General features: G+C 32.2%; 1 protein-coding gene across 2 annotated transcripts; it reads left to right on the top strand.

Moving 5' to 3' along the window:
* Window positions 1-12,026: 12,026 nt before the first annotated feature.
* On the top strand, window positions 12,027-20,694 carry LOC139485506 (uncharacterized). Of its 2 annotated transcripts, none has more exons than XM_071270035.1 (6): window positions 12,027-12,436; window positions 13,937-14,250; window positions 16,322-16,532; window positions 17,430-17,549; window positions 18,498-18,623; window positions 19,035-20,694. In XM_071270035.1, the coding sequence occupies exons 2-6, from the start codon at window positions 14,048-14,050 to the stop codon at window positions 19,710-19,712; spliced, it is 1,338 nt and encodes a 445-aa protein (XP_071126136.1). In that variant the 5' UTR covers window positions 12,027-12,436; window positions 13,937-14,047; the 3' UTR covers window positions 19,713-20,694. The 2 variants fall into 2 exon arrangements, with proteins under 2 accessions (XP_071126136.1, XP_071126137.1); XM_071270036.1 differs by having other exon boundaries at window positions 12,302-12,436; window positions 13,950-14,250.

Genomic DNA, 20,694 nt, shown 5'->3' with positions numbered 1-20,694 from the left:
TCGTAGACAGCTAACAGATTTATTATTCAGAAGGAAGACGACAATGATGCTTCATACGCTGTCATAGTCCAGTCAAACTAAGATTTAACCTCAAACTAATTGCAACAGAAAAAGTTTTAGTTCTAATATATAGCATTAAGCCCTTAATATACACAGAAATAAGTCCCATAAAATCTAACTTGAGGAAAACTCAAAATCAGCATTTTTAATTTCCTATGGAAATTAACATGAGAAGGGGAGATAACTCCACAAAAAGAGTCTTTTTTTGGTCAGTTTTTGGTTGATTTTCTTAAAATTTATGTAAAGTATGATACTTTGATGGGGTTATAAGTTTGTATATGACTAAATTATATAATCTTCTGCTGTGAAATGTACAAAACTGAAGAATTATGGCTAGTTTTATTTTTTTTGTGCGTTTTTCATTAAAGAAATTGCAAATGTGTGGCTTTGTTACCATTTTGAGAAAATAATGTGAAAATTTGGTATTGTTTATATATGTATGTTATATTTTTTCAGCATCTTACTTGTCTAAAGAAACTTTTAAACCACAAAAAGAAGAGTACATGCTGAATTATTTTTATTATGTTTGAGATTCTTTACCTTGACATGTTGAAAATTTTAATAAATGGTCAACTAATAAATTACAAAATCTAAATTATAGCTTGATAAAAGATATGAAAACTACGAAAGCCGAGAAGGCTCATCCATAATTCAGAATTCAGCATTCAGAATTCGGCATTCAGAATTCGGCATTCAGAATTCGGAATTCAGAATTGGGAAATCATTTTTATCAAGTGTTATAACATACATATTGTAATAATTGATATATGTTTTAGTTGTGATATGAAAATTGTATGCCTGTCTTTATGTTAACTACTCCACCTTATATAAATAGTTTATATCTATTTTGTTGTCCATATAATATAATCTATAGTGGGGGTTCTTTTCGTCATATCTTTGTGCTTTTGCCGTTTTGGAATCTACCCTGTAGGTCTCTGGTTCAAAAAGTCCCCCTCATCACCGTCCTAACATACACCCCTACGTTGTTTTTCAATCCTAGTTTCAAAGTCTTTTAACTCCATCAAAATATGTCCATTACACGATAATACAAATACTACCTATCCCACCCCCGAATGTATCATGTTCGAAAAAAAGAAGAAGTTGAAAACAACCGTTTAACGTCGTATTAAGGTGGTATGGGTGTCTTCCTCCATCTTGGATTGTAAAAAACAGAGAATCAAAGGTCCAGATTTTCCATCAAGTTAGCAAAATTTGATGCAGGAATGCAGATGTTTAATGTACATTTTCATTTAAAAGTACCAATTTATAAGACTATAACTTCTAAATATTTATATTTTTGCAAATGTTAATTATTTTCGGTTGTTTTTTTTTTTTTAAATTGGCATTTTAAGGGGAGGTAACTCTAAAAAAGTGCATTTTCTGAAGGATTCTGTATGGAATTTTCCTATTTTGTATTTTAGCCGGAAAACACGTACGGTGACCCTATCTTTTCTTTTGATATTCTCAAAACAGTGTCTGAAAGCTATCTTTTCCTGAAGTATTTAACAATTCTATCATTTTGTTTAGTTTCTAATCGCAAAATGGTGTTTTTTCCTGTATAATCCATACAAAATGTGTCATTTTGTCCCGTCCTGTAGCTTGAGAAAATGCGCGGTGACCTATCATTTTTATTATATTTTTCAACATGTATCAATAGAAACAACGTTTTGGCAAAGTATGAACAAATTCTATCATTTTTATTTTAGACTCCCATACCACCTTAATCAGTTCTTCTTCACTAAAGGTGCGAATCCAGGTGTATCTTCACTGTAAAACGAAAAAGATACGAATCAGATAAAGATATTTTTTACAGTACTGACCTTAGATCAAGCATCACTTTATCGGACTCGTATCTAAATATATCCATCTGTATTTTGTTGCAGATTTCATACTCCCCAAGTAATTAACCCTCTTCAAAAGTCAACACATTGATGTTGACTCGAATTAATCCGACAAAATTTCCAGCAATTGTTTATAAGACTAAGGTAGCTCTTAAGTCATAATCAAAGGTAATAAAAAGTTTTTGTAACGATGACAAGAGGTATTAATTACAATTGGATCTACTGAACATGTGAAAAGAAGAGATGACAAAACAAAACATGAGGCTTTTTTTTGCTCACCTTGGTCTATGTGCTGCAGTGCATATTAAACAAAGGACACTCAAGAACTATATAGGCAAGAATATAAAGAATAAAACTGCCAAATGTCCTAAAAATTACCAATCAGGGAAGTAATCAAACAGCAGGTTGTCTGATGCGTGTGAAAATTTCAACGGTAGATAGATCTTGATGATTAAGTTTCAGAGATATAAGCTTAACTGTTTTTTACCCCCTTTTACATTTTTAGCCATGGCGGCTATCTTGGTTGATGGGTGACGTTTTCAGATACATTTTGCTAGACAACATTCCCTGAGGATGGTTCAGGCTAAGTTTGGTTTAATTTGGCCCTGAAGTTTCTGCAGGATAAGAATTTTGTAAAAGATTACAAAAGTGTACAAAAAATTGCAAAAGAATGACTTTAAAGGGCAATAATCCTTATGGGGTCAATTAATAAGATAAATCTCCAAGGAACTGAGACAAATATCCAGCAAATATCCAACATGAGGCGAATAATGGGAATAAAAACGGACAAATACAAATAATATGGAGAATGGAGTTGGTCATTTTAGAAAAGTTATGGCAGATGCATTGTCGGTAAAATGAGCTGTCGGAATAATGAGCTGTCGGAGTAATGGGTTGTCGGAATAATTGGATGTCGAAATAATAGTTGTAGGACTCACGCGACGTCACCTTGTCGGCTCCTATCAGGCAAAATATAATGCAAGGTTGCACAGATGTTTTAAAGTTAAAAAATCGTTTTTGAGTTATTTTGTCCGAAGTGTGGACGACGGACGGACGGACAGCGGTTATACAACAATACCGTAATAGTGTTTTTTTAAACGCACATATACAAATATTTGATCCTTTAAAATCTAATTTCTTCAATTTCTTCAGCTATTTCAATTTCAACTATTGAAATCTACCATCGTTTTTGTGGAATCAAAATTTTACATTTTTGAAAATATTTTTAAGAAATTCTGATACGTTTACAGATCGTTTGACCGTGCCCTGATCACTGTACCGGATAACGCGCACGGATGAGTAACAGATAACATCTCAATTTGTAAAGCCTCGGTCACACCTTACCGGATAGCATGAACGGACGCCTAACGGATGAAAATAAAAGTTGTCCGTTGACAAAATTGTTATCCGTTGGGCGTCCGTTGATGTTCTGACCGAATAAAACGGACGTGTAACGGATGCCTAACAGACACACACCGGATATGCAACGTACGAGAAACGGAAACGTACCGGACAGAACGGATGTCGAATGTACATCCAACGGACGAGTACCGCATAAAACGGACACCTAATGGAAGCGTACCGGATAAAACGGATGAACAATATATACGGAAAAATTAAAGGCGACAATAATAATACATGTACATCGCATACATATTCAAAATGTTTAGGTGTAACTGGTTTTAGTTTATTCTTCAAAATACAGTAAAAGGTCAGTGTCTGACCTGAATAAGAGCTGCTTAATTGTGAAGAATCGCCCTTACTCTAAGGTCGATTATGAATAATAAGAATTCATGAACCTTAAGAAATCTGACATACCAATAATTGGCATTTCTGACGCGAAATTTTCAATTGGCATTTATCCGTTTCAGATCCGTTCATCATCCGTTTTATCCGTTATACGTTTGTTCGTGTTCGTTCATATCCGTTAAACTCCGTTATTCATCTGGTGTACCCCTTAAGTATATGTTGACGGCCGGTGGAGTCCTTCCTGTCAGGTGGACAATTTGGAGCATGTTCAAAACAAAATTATTTATTACAAAACTTGGCCAACTTTTTCTATATTGCTCCTTTTTTTTTATTAAGTTAAATACAGTCAAGTCAAAATTTAAGATACGTGATGTGGGAAATGAAAATTATCATCGCATGTGTTACTGTATGTCAATCAACTGTTTCGAATGAACATTTCCCGCGCGTGCCTCCCTACACACTTGTCATAACAGTATCATAAATTAAAGTACTAGAACAAATAATAGTGGTTATATTTAAAAAGTTATTAACTATTTATTATCAATTATAAGTTAAAAAAAAAAACCCATCTTTATATACAAGTCTGAAAAATAAATTAAATGTATAATTTGTTTTTATTTTTCCTTTTCTACAGACAATCATTTATATATAGCATGATATGTTCAAAGACTATAATATCTATAATATTTGTTCTGTATTATTTTTGTGAGGGTCTCAAGGTAGATTAGTGAATGCTAATTGAGTCAAATTCTTTAAATACAGTAATTATTATTATTATAACAGCTAACTTTCAACATGTTCAACAGCGACCGACTTCAAATTAAATACAAGATAAAGATAAAGATAAAGATAAGGAATACACAGGTTATTTACTTGTCAGATTATAGTATTAGAACCTTGAGAATTTGCTGGCTTAAGATAAACATACATAATGAGTTTAATAGTTCTGTAATTGATAGTCTATGATGATCGGTCATTGCTTTCCGTTTGTATAGTGAGTGTCATTTAAAACGCAACAACAAATGGAACATTATTTTGTCTAAAGATTGAGACAATTTATCTCTCATGAAATATATCTGTAGCTATGTAAATAACAAGACTTTATAAAAAATATTTGTTCAGGGAAGAATATATTATACCATTGAAGTAATATTTAAACATCCATGATTATACTAAACAAACTAGATGGTCTCGTTGTTAGCATGCTTGTCTGAGTACAGAATGTCGAACCTTTGTCCGCTGATCAATCAAAAGACTTTGAAATTCGTATCCGGGTCAACATATCGGACAAACGCAAAGCAGAGTTTATTCATCATTTATTCACATGTTCACATCAGGAATATGCATATAGTTTATTTGCTTCTGTACGTTAAGCAAAATTCATTCACTCACTCGTTAAACTATTATGATCGATCCAAATGAATTAAGAAACATGTGCAATACCCCAGGTTATTATTTTTTTTTTTGCTTTTATTATAGTAGATAATGGAGTAACTGTTATTTTGTAATAAAAGTTTCAAACTTGTTGTGTTGCGTTTTTGTATGTACTCAGTATTGTGTAAGTTTGCTTTTACCACACTAAAAATCGTGGGAAATTGATATCGCCTTTCTCAGCAAGATATGTACACGTTCTAATCGCGTCAGTGGAAAGGGGATTGCAAATAAATATAGGATATAATATATCTCTGAACTTTTTTTCACAATCAAACATCTTTCCGAGAAAACGTTTCACGGAACTAGTAAATTCCCTTCAGAAACATGCGTTTATACGGGTGTTGCTAAACGGCGGAAACGGGAAACGGAACGGAAAGAGAAACGAAAAGGAAAACGGAAAGAAATATTTCTATGGACGGAATATAAGGGGGAAATGGAAAGAACTACGAAAATCAATAACGACTGAATTAACAAAATCACACAACAAATATGTTGACATTTCATCTAGGTCTGTGTGCATCTAAACAATCATGGGAACTCTCCAACATTATAGACTTGAAAGTTGAATAAACCATGTCAAAAATCACTCTATCTTTACTTTTTAACCCAAAACACAAGAGATGATTAAAAAAGTCGACATTTAAGGGCAATCATTACTTGAAAAAGTCTTCTTACTATAACGAAACTTTGACTTGTATGTAGATCTTATCTTGTTGATCATTTTTGTTTTGAAAGGTTTTAGCAATCTTTTAAATACGGGTTTCAAGATAATTGGCATAAACCAGTCATGAATACCGGCGTAATACCTGAGCAGATATTTATGCATTTGCGCTAATTATCTCAAACATGCATTACCTAAAAGATGATCATAAAGTATGATCCAACATAATGCGTAATCAGATAGATTATTATAATATTATTAATGCTTTTCTTAAATATCCCAGTTACAATTATATGGCGTCTTTAATGATTGCGCCAAAACATCGATAAGAACACGTTACAGACATATTAATATTATGTTTTGAAAAAGCGCCATATAAACTGAAATTAAACAGTTACAGGAAACCAGATAAAACTCGATGTTGGATTTATTCATTCTTATGCTTCCGAAAGCAACTTCCGCAAGCAAAGAGTGTGTAGTATATAGTGAGTATAGTGAGTGATTTTCTCAATTTTTACATTAAAATAAAGTGTATTCAAATTTCTATTCTACTTCCCGGGTTTCGGCTTACCGGTTGTTGTCCATACACCATTGTCCCATTAGGTTTCTTGTATGTTTTCTTTCCATTGGCATTATAAAAGAAAAGATACAACGAAAATCACCAATGCAGAACAACGCAACAAGATACACCATTTAATCATTCTGAGTTAAGGCAATTGAAAAAAAGAAACAAAGAAAAAACGATTAAAATCATTTTTCCAAAATTTGATCACTTCACAATCTATCTATAGAATCGAGGCCAATGTCCAACTTTTAGACCGTATGTGGATTTGTTTGTTGTTGTTGAGTTACTATCTTATTGACGTTTATCCGACTTTTTTTCAAATAAGAACAGTCGAACAGAATATATCGAATTGCGTGAACGTAGAACATATAAAGGCAGTCTTAATCACCTGGGCGAGGGAATCGATTCTTTGGCTCAGTGGGTTAACGCACTGACTGACACGCAGGCGACCGGGGTTCGAATCCCGGTGGTGACGATATAAATTTGATACATGCTTTCCGGTTACAAACGATGTACGCATGACATTATCAAATATTAAAAAAAAACAACAAAAAAAAAACATAGTCTCATCATCTCTTGCTAATTATTTCAATACTTTATGCTATAAAATATTTTATTTTAAAAGCATTCATCTATTTATCTTTCTTTGTAAACATATATTATACTATAAAAAAAAGACAACATAGGCCTATGAAGGCGGAAACCCGGTTGAAATAGAACAAAAGAATCGAAGCTCTTTGTTAGACATGTTAGAGAAGGCGATAAATGCTTACTGTAATGTTTACTATAGTAACCAAAATTTTAAAAGTTAATAGAAACAAATAAAACGACAATTTTCTTCTCAATTACGAAGTGTTTTTTTGTAAAAACACCATTTGCATAAGTTTTCAATTTATCTATTACATAGTAGTGCAGAACATTTAGAAATCAAGTCGACGACATGGGTATCTATCAAGTTGGATGTAGAAAATGCATAACCTCCGATTTAAAAAAAAAATACCATGGACGGAGAACATATTAATCTATTAGTTCAGTAATTTTCGTGTCTGCCCTTCCATTATGTGACTCAAAAAAAATTCCAAGAAATGGTTAACAATTGTATCGAAAAGAGAAAATCACGTGCACCTTTTTATGTTAGGGCGTGTTTCAGGTGTATATTTTGTCTTTAAAACGTACAGATCAAGAGTATTTGATATATCATCTCGCTTCAGATTCTATCATTTTTATATATCAAAGCTCTAGGTTGACTTTATAACATAAAAAAATCACAGTACGAAAAGATGAAATATATGGGTCAAGTGAAATACCTATCTAATGAATCACAAAATCAGAGTAGGTGTGTTCGAATAGCTATATTTTTTACTAAAAGTACTTGACGACAGTCTTTTAAGTTGGATGATGAAAATGCATATCTTCGAAAAAATATTATTTTTTGTCTGTGATAACTAGGGTTTATAATCTTCAAGCACTGAAACTTTTTAGTCTGCCCTTCCTCAAAATTATTTAATTGGAATTTGTTTAAATGTTTAAGAATTTTCGAAAATTCCACCTGACAACTGATCAGACAATAGTTTTAAGTTGAATCAAAGCAGACAAGATCATTAACTTGTGCTCATTAGCTAATAGATACATTTGTCTTTTAAAATACAACTGACATATAAGGATGGTAATGGTGCTATGTGGATACATTTATCGGTTTTCAAGAGCAAAATTGGAAGCGCGTCATCCCTACAATGGCTTCCATTTCTACGATTGAGAAAATGAACTGGCGTAATGGGTAGATAATTTTGACGAAGTAGATTCCTGACTGTATGTAGATAAAATAACAACAACAACAAAATGTTATTTCTTTCTTTTTCCGTTTTTCTGTTTCCGTTCCGTTTTCCGTTTCCGCCGTTTAGCAACACCCGCGTTTATACAAGGGCAAATGACAAAAAAAGGGATTGTAGTTAGACTCATAGGCATGTTATATAGTGTTGAGAGAGAGAGCAAACCCAAAGCTAGAAAAGTGCTAGAATCCGCGTCACCTGTTTGTCGCCTTCCCCTTTCCCCTTAAATAATCCTTTCCAAATTATAGATATAAACTATATGGAGGTCCGTATAGATCTACATGTCAAAATACGGATAATTGAGAATACTTTTTTTACAAAGTTTTGCCAGAGAAATTATCTTTCGATCATGAAAAAGCTTTTACTAGCTAAGTTTTATGTAATTCTATATTCAATTTTAACGCTAATCGGATTTTCGCTTTTTTTGTTCGAAATTAGATATTTTCGGGGTTTGATGAACATGCATGTTTTTAGAGAGTAAATAAAGACAAGGAATATAAACAGCGTAGTGGTGTACATGTATGTTGGGATGGAGGTAAGGGTGGAAGTTATAGCCATAGGATTACAGGGGTCGATTTAAAACCAGTAAACACACAAAGATGAAATGAAAGCAAACCCTCCTATATAGATTATGCCATGGACAAATAAATATAATTTCTTTATATAAGAAGGAGTATAGATGATATAAAGACAGGTATTAAATTTTCATATCATAATGAAAACAAATAGTAATTATTACAATAATAACTAAGTTTATAACATTATAAAACGAATATTTCTGAATTCTGAATTCCGAATTCTGAATTCCGAATGTTGAATTCTGAATTATAGGTGAGCCTTCTCGGCTTTCGTAGAAAACACCTTTAGAGTTGTTTTTTATACTCTAAAGACCGCTAAAAAATCAAGAATCAATGCATTCTGATGAATAGAATAGGTAAAGTTATAATTTTGTATCAATTTTTATTGATATTTCTGCCTTTTTCGCAAGAGTTATCTCCCTTTTCAATGCAAATCTCCATAGGAATTTTAAATGGTGATTTATTTAGTCTTTCTCAAGTAAGATTTTATGGGACTTTTTTCTGTGTATATTTGGGGTATAATGCTAAAGACTAAAACTTAAAAATCTTCTGTTGCAATTACTTTCAGGTTAGGGTAAAATTTATGCTAGATTGACTGGACTATAAACAGATTGCATATTTATGTTCTAAGTTGACGTCTGTAATATGTCCATTGTCCTTGGTCTCATTGTCTTTCTCTATCTTACAGGTATCAACGTACATTGCACTGAATTGCATGATTTATAGGTCTTTGTCAAGTAAGCCTTGTTTTGGGGTTTTCCAAGGTACTTAAAGCAATGTAAAGTCATTCATATTGTGTAAGTATGTGTCATAATTGTACGGCGTTCATGTCTGTCTGGTAAATTTCATCTGATCATGCTTTTATAATAATGATGCAATGGTATTTTTTTTGTTATATGTGCTTTGCAAAGACTATACTTCAATGCACATATTGGTAAACTATATTTGGTGTATGAAATGATTGAAAGGTGTACATTTCTGTCGAGCAAAGTTCGTTCGAATTTACATGGAGGATTAGTAATGTTAAGTATATATGATACTTGTTGTGAAACCTTAATTTAAAAGACTTACAACATAAATTTAATTACGATTAGTAGAGTATCCATAACACTTACTAAGTATTCTTGTAAGTTTGCACCTCAAGACATGGCTTTCCGCTTTACAAATCGTATCCTTGGTGCTCAAATTGAAAAACATTTAAAACAAATCCACTACAAATTAATAATTACTATAGGTTGAATCGCATTTAAATCAAAAGTTGAAACTATGTACCAACCCTTGCTTCAATATGTTCAGCTATTACACCGGTAAACATGAAATAATCAATTTGTAATGTAAAATATCAATTAACTTTAATCATGGGTGCGCAATAACTAATATGTTCGAAATGCTCAGGAAAAAGTTTGTTTTGTGAATTTACGGTGAAATCATGTGAAATTCACGTGACCAGAATTTGGCTATGTACATGGGGCAATATTGTACACAAAGAAAATTGATAAATAAAGGCAGCAGTAGTATACCGCTGTTCAAAACTCATAAATCTATGGACAAAAAACAAAATCGGGGTAACAAACTAAAACCGAGGGAAACGCATTAAATATAAGAGGAGAACAACGACATAACACTAAAATGTAACACACATAGACAAAATCCCACGAGAATAACAAATATAACATATATATATAACATCAAAACCAAATACATGAATTTGGGATAGACAAGTACCGTGACACGTCTTATCGCAATGTGAATTTACACTCAAAAATAAGAGAAAACAAACGACACAACGTTATAATGTAATACACACAGAAACGAACTATAATATAACAATGGCCATATTCCTGACTTGGTACAGGGCATTTTTAAAGGAAAAAATGGTGGGTTGAACCTGGTTTTGTGGCATGCCAAACCTCGCACTTTTATGGCCATGTGAAATATAACATCAAAATGACAACACAGGACTACAATATAAATAAATTGGAGAACACAATTGACAAAGAATCACACGAACAACAGCCATTAAAATCATTAATGTACAATAAAATATATTAGTATGTTAACGAAATATTTGTTTTAAACAAGTGATTACATTTCATGCCATAACACACATGATAAATGTTAATATCAAAAGGGAAAATGAGTTCACCAGATATGCATATGGCAAAGACCAGATGGTAAAAACTATCAAATTACAGGTGTCATATACATCATATGCGTTTCTAAATAAAAGTCACCATTTGTGCACAACAAAACCGTTTGAAGGTTACATGTACTTGAAAGGTATCTAAAATTAAAAAAAAAAGTGTAAAATAAACTAACACATATTTCAACTTATTTTTATTAGTTGATTTTTACAGTCCGAGGTTAAGAGTAGATTGGGTTTTTTAGTACATATAAAGGTGCCCGACTTTCATCGGTTATACACTTAGGCATTAGTTTACCGTAGTTCGAAACTCATGAATCGATTAAGATGACAAATCAAGGTTTCTACAGACACAAACAGAGGAAATCGTATGAACTCAAAAAAGAGCAATAGTAGATGCTTCAACAACATAATTACCTCATCAATGCATCCACACTCAATCAAATGTGTAACAACCGTAAAGATTGCAGATTAGACTGCTATTCTTTTATAAAAAGATGGTGGATTTCGAAAAACATATCGGTGGTTTGTTGAGAATATCATTATTTACAAAAGGTACCAACATGAGCATCACGAAAGTTGCCGCATGTTGAACAGATTCTGCTTACCCTTCCGATATATCTGCCATCACCCACGTTTTTGGTGGGATTTGAGTTGCTCAGTCTTAATTGTGTCATGTTGTGTTAGGTTACTGTGTGTATTATTGTTTGTGAATTAATTTTAGCTATATTGCTATCAGTTTATTTTTGACAATTTGAATGTCTTTTGTTTCGCCTCTATTTAAGACTGTTAATAATACAATTTATCCCCCTTTTCACCAAGACATCAGGAAAAAAGGAGACAACACTTGAAATATTTCATGCCTCCAAAGCGTTTTTCGGGATTTGCCTTCATCATGAATAATCAATGACGCATATTTAAAAGCCAATGATGTCTCGGAGAATGATGTATAGGAACCGAAGTATTTGAAGAGCTTTATGACCAAATAGGACCTAAAAATAATAAGAAAATTAACTTTTAAGACAAAGAATTATTTTATGTATAACATTTTCAAGATTTCTAACTTTCAATTGCGATGATTACACAATGGAAGATACACACTAACGCCTACTGTTGCTGCAATACTAATAATGCAGCTACAATACAGATTACTTCCTTTGAAATTCAATTATTCACAGGAAAGATGAAAACAAGCAAGGCTGATAATTACTTTATCCTCACCTCTTAAATATAGTTTTCATTCGTGTAGCTTGTTTATTACTATGTTCACTAATAAATCATAAAATACATAATATCCACATTGTATTTTTGGCCTAATGTATTATTTGAACATTCAAGCAATTTTATATTTATTAAAAAAACTGTGAAGCAATGTTTTTATGTACATTTTGCCTTGGACAAGTAGATACTTATTATACATATTTAAAATCCATGTCCCTATACTATTGTTTATACTGTTATCTGATATACATGTCATAAGTGATTTAATCTTATAAATATAAAGTTATTGAAGAGGTTTTACTTCCTCGTGGAAAACTGCCAATTAATTTTATATTGTGTTTTGATTTCATATTGGGTAAGTTATAGATTGTTTATCTATGTATGTACTAAGTATTTCTCATTAAATATTTATTCTAAAAATTGCGAGTAAAACTTGCTAACAGTTTCTATATTCTTCAATGACGGTATCCCACTTTCGCTTTTACATTACCCAGATAAGATTCAACTCAAATTGCTCTAAAAAGATAATTATTCAATTTCTCTACTTGACTGAAGGTTTGTCATAGCCCATCTTTTTTAGAATTCACTAAGTTTCGGCGTATGTGAAATATATAGGCGACATAAACAGTAGTTAATTAAAGTCGTTGTAACATTAAAAAATATATACGTCATTTCTAAGAAATCCGGTATGAATAACAATAATATCAACATGATAAATGAATAGTGATAGTAAAAATAGTCGAGAACAATTACTCGTGATTAGTTGGGAGACAAACAAAGCAATACACCATGCATGATATATTATGATAATTAAATACAACTTTCAATTAAATATTCTATCAAATTGAAATGTTTTAATTCTCTTCAAAATCATAGAACAGAACAAAAAGTAAATTAAGAAAAATACCGAACTCCTAGGAAAGTTCAAAACGGTACTTAATACCACAATCAAATGGCAAAATTAAAAGCTCATACACATCAAACGAATGGATAACAACTGTTCTATTCCTGGCATTCTCTGATCTAGAAAATGGTGGATTGATTCTGATCTTGTAGTTAGCTAAACCTTTCTCTTATATGACAGTCAAATAAAATTCTACAATATTGACAATGTGTGAACAAACAAAAAAAACAGACAAAAATATCAAAGATAGGGGTACAGCAGTCAACAATGTGTTTTAATCTTTAATAATTATTATTACAAACAGATATGTAAAAAAAAAAGAAATACAAAAAAAAAGGAATAAAAACAAAGCACACTTCTTGACATGACCAAAAATGAAAGACAAGAATACAACAACTAATAACGGGATGTATAAATACCAAGCCACGTCAAATGAATATTATAAACAGATAGCCTATAATTAACGAACACTAAACCACAATATTCATCCAAAATGTCTCCCAAAAGATAATTAATTAATGTTCACTCTTGCCTGAATGAGGTATGCAAAATCATTATTTCAAGAAATGGCTTTTCATTGCGTGATGGTGAACTGCAAAACATATTGAATGACGACATATGCATGGATGCTGTGTAGTCTTTGTAACAGGGGGAAATGAAAACGTTATTTCTAAAAAAAAAGTCTGCATGAGCATGATGAGTAATTATATTCAAATAAACTGATGAAAGTTAAGAACAACTGCTCGTGATATTTGGTAGACAAACAAGGCAACTGACCATGCATTATATATTATGATAATTATCTCCAGCTGCTTATTGATTATCTAGTAAATTCAAATGATTTTCACTTACTGCAAACATCCTAGAAAACAGTCAAATGTTCTCTTTGACCCAAAGTGCTGCAATACTACACGTCAAACATATTTCTGTTTATAAATTTATCTAATTCAGACATCTTAATTAGTTGTTCAAGGTCAAGACTCCTTCGAACAATTTGCTTCTTCTTGTTGACATGGGAAGATTAACACAAGGATAGTATAGAACATAAATTTACAAAAAATAATGAATCTTGGAAACGAAAATCATGATGGAAACAATGAAGAACAATTAAAATTGGTGATAGAGACTAAGGAAGTTTGTCTACAAAGACTAAGCAATGAAAACGATAATTTGATAAGAGAAAATAATCGACTGAAGAACGAAAAGGCAACATTACAAAAAGAAAAGGCAACATTAGAAAATGAAAAGGACGATGCATTATCGCGGTAAGTTATAGCATGGAAATCAATACAATAAACCTGATTACAGCTTGGTGCCTTTGATAGAGCTAAAAAACGAAAAAGTTAAGTTAGATTTTATATTGTTTGCATAGGCAAATGTTGATAACTTATGATAACAACTATTTGTTATATTAGATCTTTGGAAATTTCGGTCATTTGTTTAATAAAATGATTTTAAAATTTCTTTTTGTATGAAGACCTATCTGTATGTTGCTTTCCAGATGTTTTTGGTGTATTTGTATGTTGGGTATCTGTCTCATTGGTGTTTATCCTACATCTCCTCTTACCTATAATGTTTCTTTAAAAATGAAGAATCAAAAGGGCGGTAATTGCCGGAGCATATGCTCACTTTCAACTCTTCCATTATCTTTCCCTTTTTCATCCACATGCCCTAGACGTTCTATCAATGATAGTAAAACACGGGAAATTAGAAGAAAATAGTGTATCTATATTTTTATGCCCCACCTACGATAGTAGAGGGGAATTATGTTTTCTGGTCTGTCCCTCCGTGCCTCCGTCCGTCCGTCCGTGCGTCCGTTCGTCCGTCCGTGCGTCCGTTCGCTTCAGGTTGAAGTTTTTGGTCAAGGTAGATTTTGATGAAGTTGAAGTCCAATCAACTTGAAACTTAGTACACATGTTCCCCATGATATGATCTGTCTAATTTTAATGCCAAATTATAGTTTTGACCCCAATTTCATGGTCCATTGAACATAGAAAATGATAGTGCGAAGTTCAGGTTAAAGTTTTTGGTCAAGGTAGTTTTTGATGAAGTTAAAGTTACATCAACTTGAAACTTAATACACATGTTCCCTATGATATGATCTTTCTAATTTTAATTCAAAATTAAAGTGTTGACCCAAATATCACGGTCCACTGAACATAGAAAATGACAGTGCGAGTGGGGCATCCGTGTACTATGGACACATCCTTGTTTTTATATACATTGACACTATTTGTTTCCATTGACCATATTTACATTATTATTTGTAGAACGTCTTGTGTCTGTGTTTCAGCCCTTAATTCGAACTTGGTCTTTAGCATTAGTCAAATTCACTCCTTTTTATAAAATATGAAGAACTAATCACTTTTTTAATTTCATTTGTTTTTTCTATATTTGTTTATTTAAGTGTATCAACTGATTTTACAAAGGGAGTGATAATTGCAACAGTGTTTGTTCCTTTTTAATCTATGATTGCCTTCTTGTCACATAGGTTTTTAATGTTGTAAATAACACCACAGGGAGATAACTCTGTGAAAATCCGATCAATCACGTTCTATTGTTTCATAAAAGGATAAATTAAGCTTCTCGGAGATACAAATTAGTGTTTTGTAAGCTGCTATATATTTAATATTTTTTTCCGATAAAGCATGTTGTTAAAGATTTGTAAAATTTCTTTGTTTTGTCAAAGGCTCGAACTTAATATTTGTCAAAATGTAATGGGAATGAAACGAGCAAAATTGTTTTAGTCAAGATGTTTGATACTAACTAAAAAAGTCTCTTATCCAGATCTGTTGAAACACCTATCATCATATGCAGTATGACATTAAAGAATTTCATTTTGTTTACGGTTGGACCAATAATACATAGTATATCTATTATATATATATGTATTATTGGTCCAACCAAAAACATATTACTATAATCAAATGCACATTTCATGCTTTTCCCAAACGAGGTCATATGTTTTAGGCTTGAAGAAACTTGGCAGTTGCACACTTATAGTATAAAATTGAGAATGAAAATAGATAATGTATCAAAGAGACAACAAGCGAGCTGAAACCACTAATGAGTCTTTAACACAGGGAAAATATTCCGCACACCGAGGCTGGCTCCAGCTGGCCCCTAAACAAAAATGTGTACTACTTCTGTGAAAATGGTCGTCACACTAACTCCAAAACATATAAATGAACTAATCAGCTACTGTCCAGCTACCAGTGGTATTATCACAAAACTTATGTTATTTGCAAAAAGAATGTACACATATCTTGATTTGTATCAGCATTGATGTCAATACGATTTCAAAAATACAACTGTATATTTCTAAATTGTTTTTAGATTAAGTAAACTAGCAGGCAAAAAGCTCACGGATGGGAACCCGGGCATTACCGATCTTGGAAATCCAAACAGACCTGCAAAAATTGGCGAACGCTGGGCCTCACTGTATACTGATGAATGGACAGATATCTTTGAAGACATGACTGAACAGAATAAGAGACAGGGCAACACCAATGAACTTCCGGAAAAGCAGCTGATCAAGATTGTAGATGTAATTATTGCAACTTCATTTATTTTTTTAATTAAAAAAAAACATTATATAGTAGAATAATAATGAACTTAATAGAAAGTTTTCTTGTTTGAATTGTTTTACTTTGTCGTTTCGGTGTATATAGCTGACTATGCGGTATGGACTTTTTTTAAGGTTCATGTGGACCCAATGGCTAAAATGGCCGTATTTTCACCTCAAAATTTACTCTGAGTACAGACAAACCTGCGCATCTGTAAAAAATTTCAGGCATAGCATGCCCTAGATAAAATAATTTCAAATATGTTTTAGGTTTTAGAAAAATAAAAACTTACCAGGATTTTGCCGTGCACTTTTTTTCATTCCTCCAGAAGGTGCCAAAATAAACTAAGTTGGGAAACAAGTTTGAGAACTTCCCCACAGGTAATAATTGAAGTGAGCAGTATTGATTGACATGGACATTAGATGGACAATAGATACATGACAATAATTGGTTATTTAAACTGTGTACCTGAGTGGACCATATCAAGGTAAACTCAACTGTTTGTTAATTTTATCATCTTCTGCAGGGACGAGAAAAAGTGTACGGCAAAATCCAGTTAAGTTATGAATTTTCTAAATCATACAATGCATTTGAATTTTATTTATCTAGGGCATGCTATGCCTTAAAACGTTTCCAGATGCACAGGTTTACCTGTACTCATAGTAAATTTTGAAGTGAAAATACGGTCATTTTAGCCATAGGGTCCACATGAACCTTAAGGCCGTACGGTGACCTATAGTTATTAAATTCTGTGCAATTTGGTCTCGTGTTGATAGTTGTCTCATTGGCAATGATACCACATCTTTTTTTTATAATTAATAGTTAACCGCAAACTTGTTTACCAAACGCTAATTAGTATTATTGGTACTTTTTCCTAGTGGTGTTACAAGAGATGTTTAAAAATAGCAAAAGAACAAAATAATAAAATCCATGAAACCTTATGGGAGGTCGTACGGTTCATTCATTTTCTCGGAGCAAAACCAAAGGAGGCCGAACAGGTAAGTTATTAGTTTAACTGTTATACATTTTCTTTCTAATTTATAATTTAGGTTGAATCACCTCCAATCATAAATGACTGTGAAAAATTATCATGGTGAGCGTTGATGTTTGTTTTGTTGCTTCTAGACGCTGAATTCGCTTGATTTGTTTTTATTGTTCGTTGTCATGTCTTACCCATTTACATACGCGTATTACTTGTACTTTTTAGTACTGTTCCTGACTAAGACGTTTTTAGAACATTTGTCTATGAGATTGTCTTGAATATTTGATGAATCATATAAATTTTCCCATTTAAAAAAATCTTGACACAGGTTTTCATATAAAATTTTAACAAGCAGTTTTGAAAAGCATAGTCATATAAGTGAGCCTGTGCTCCCCATGATTGTCTCATAACAATCACTATTCCATTAAGTGCTGTTCAAGTGAAAGAAAAAACAACGAATTGACTCTGACTTAAAGGTTCATGGTCCAATTAAAGTTCACATGTGTTTTCTTTGGTTTTATTTTGTAACCCGGATTTGTATTCTCTCAAAGATTTATGACTTTTGAACACCGGTATACCACTGTTGTCTTTTTTTATGACTTGTGATTTTCGAATGTTGCTTTATACATTCTCTTGCTCTCTATTTTAACGTTTCAATTCAATGAGATGTGGAGTAGGATGTAATGTAACATCAGCCAACCTATGGAATGGTGTACCAATGAATATTAAGTGAAGATGTGGTATGATTGCCGTTGAGACAAACACGTTTGAATCTGTTTTGTTTTTTTAGATTTTTAAATTCATTAGATTTATTGTTAAAACGAGTGACAGTTATATAAGAGGAGAAAATTAAAACAAATTATAAAACTTAAAGTTAAGGACCCGTTTGGAATATATGTGTTTGTAACTAAAAAATGTTTTGCTTAAATATTTAAGCTTAAATATTTAACTATGTTTTACACAGAATAAACGAATTCAATGTAACATTGATGTTGAAGATAAAATGATGATAGCAGCTATGGAACCTTTTGAGGAAAAAGCAAAGTCTCAACTTCAATGCAGTACGACTTTGATTGAGGCTGTTCGTAAGGTATAGAAAACATCGATTTAACGACATGTTAAAAATGTAATTGAGAGTTTAGCCTTTCAATTGATATTTTATAGTGTGTATTTACAATCGAAAGTTATTCCTAAATTGCTGGAAAGATCTTAACATGTTTGGATATTTTTAATAGTAGGTACCAACATCGATTTAATTATAAATGAAGAATGGTTTAAACCTTATTTAAATCATGTGAGAAGTGAAAACACCCTAAATTGTTTACTGAACAACTAGTTATTGATTCAAATTGATATACTCTTAGGAAGTCCCTAAATGATTTTCAGTTGTAATACATTTTACAAAATATATACTGGTAGGAAAAATCCCTACACGAAGCCCAAGTATTCATTAAATCAATTTAAAAGTTTCACGCTTTGTATCTTGTTTTGTATCTTGTAGAAATGTTGTGAAGACTATATTTCATCTAATCCCGATTCTTTGGCAAGCGCAAAACATTTCATAATGAAATGTTCAGAATTGTGCTGGCACGTGCTTTCATCGAATCCTCCAATGGTGATTGATTATGAAAATTTTGAAGAACAGCCAATGGATCCCAACAAATTCAATAAGTATAATAGATCTGGTACTACTGTTGAATATGTCGTTTGGCCAGCCCTCATCCTACATAAAGATGGTCCAGTGCTAGCAAAAGGAACGGTTCAGACCAATTATGAGGATAAAACAGCACATCGAAAAAAATCCGCAGACAACATATTTGCACCACCGAAACGTTGTAAACCAACTGATACTCCTACTACAAAAGATGATTATACAAGCAATAAAATGTCAGATGCTGTTCAATGCACTAAAGATTCACTTAAAGGCGATTCCCACGCAAAAGATTCTGAATTACAGCTAACTAAACCGAATAATAAGGATCAACTAAACGATTTATCAAAAAAGGTGGATTTCAAATCCATCGACCCGCTTTGTAATAGTAAAAAAGAAAAAGAAAACGAATTCAATGTTGATCCAGGGAAACAATTATCTGCACACAAAGAGCAAGATGTGAAACCAGGATGTGCCTTGAAAACGGGAGATGCTGATAACATTGATCAAAGTTGTCGTTGTCTTTGAAAAAATGGTGAATCGATAAACGAACAGCTTATTGAAGGCAGTTCCAAAGTATCAACCGAAGGCTCTGGGGAAGTAAAGAATGAAACCAGCAATTCCACTATAGATGATAAAAATATAGGCGATCAAATGGAAGAAACAAACAAAAATGGGGATAGAAATGAATTTGAAAATTCTTCAAATAAAGTTACGCAACATCAATGTAAATCCAAGAATCAATACGAAAATATTTCTATTAAAACAAGTCATACCACTCAAGGCAAACCAGAAATTAAATTTGACAAAATGAATATCTCTGTTCGTAAAGGAGATCATACACAAAAAGAAGGAACTGATATAGACAACAGCAAATCTCATGATGATAAATATGAACCAAAAACTTTTTCATTGGACGGATCTATAAACCCTACCACACATACCAGTGAAACTAAAACGCATGATAAGTACGAACCTCCTAATAATCAAACTGTCGATGCTAATTGTGGAATACCAGACTTATCGACTGATTCAAAAGTTGGGAATAGAATAAAATTTTACAGCAAGTTAGGAAACCAATTAAATGAAAACGTGAAACGGACTGGAACAATCCAACGAAAATTAGAAGAAGCCTGCAAAACATCAAAGCTTCCAAAAGAAAAAGATTTGAATAAATCCAAAAAGGAATCGAAAACTTCAAGGAAAAACTCATCAAACTAATCTACACTAAGATGTTTATTGCTCCTTACGAAAATAAAATTTCCCTTCATTGATTCAGACTTGTACAGTAAATATAATATATCTTTTGTACGCATAGTTCATAATAGTGATACTACTCGTGACATGAAGTACCTACATACATAGAACAATAATGTTGATCGGGTTTATGGTACCGGTAATTGAATGTAAGCAGTGATTTTCATTAACGATTTTAAACCGCATATTTCTACATGAAAAAAGCGTGATGTAAATCTGCAATAATTTTTTTTGTACATCAATTTGATCTTCA

Source organism: Mytilus edulis, chromosome 8 (assembly GCF_963676685.1).
Source record: "Mytilus edulis chromosome 8, xbMytEdul2.2, whole genome shotgun sequence".
Classification (NCBI taxonomy): domain Eukaryota; kingdom Metazoa; phylum Mollusca; class Bivalvia; order Mytilida; family Mytilidae; genus Mytilus; species Mytilus edulis.
This window is presented reverse-complemented; position numbering and strand designations above follow the sequence as displayed.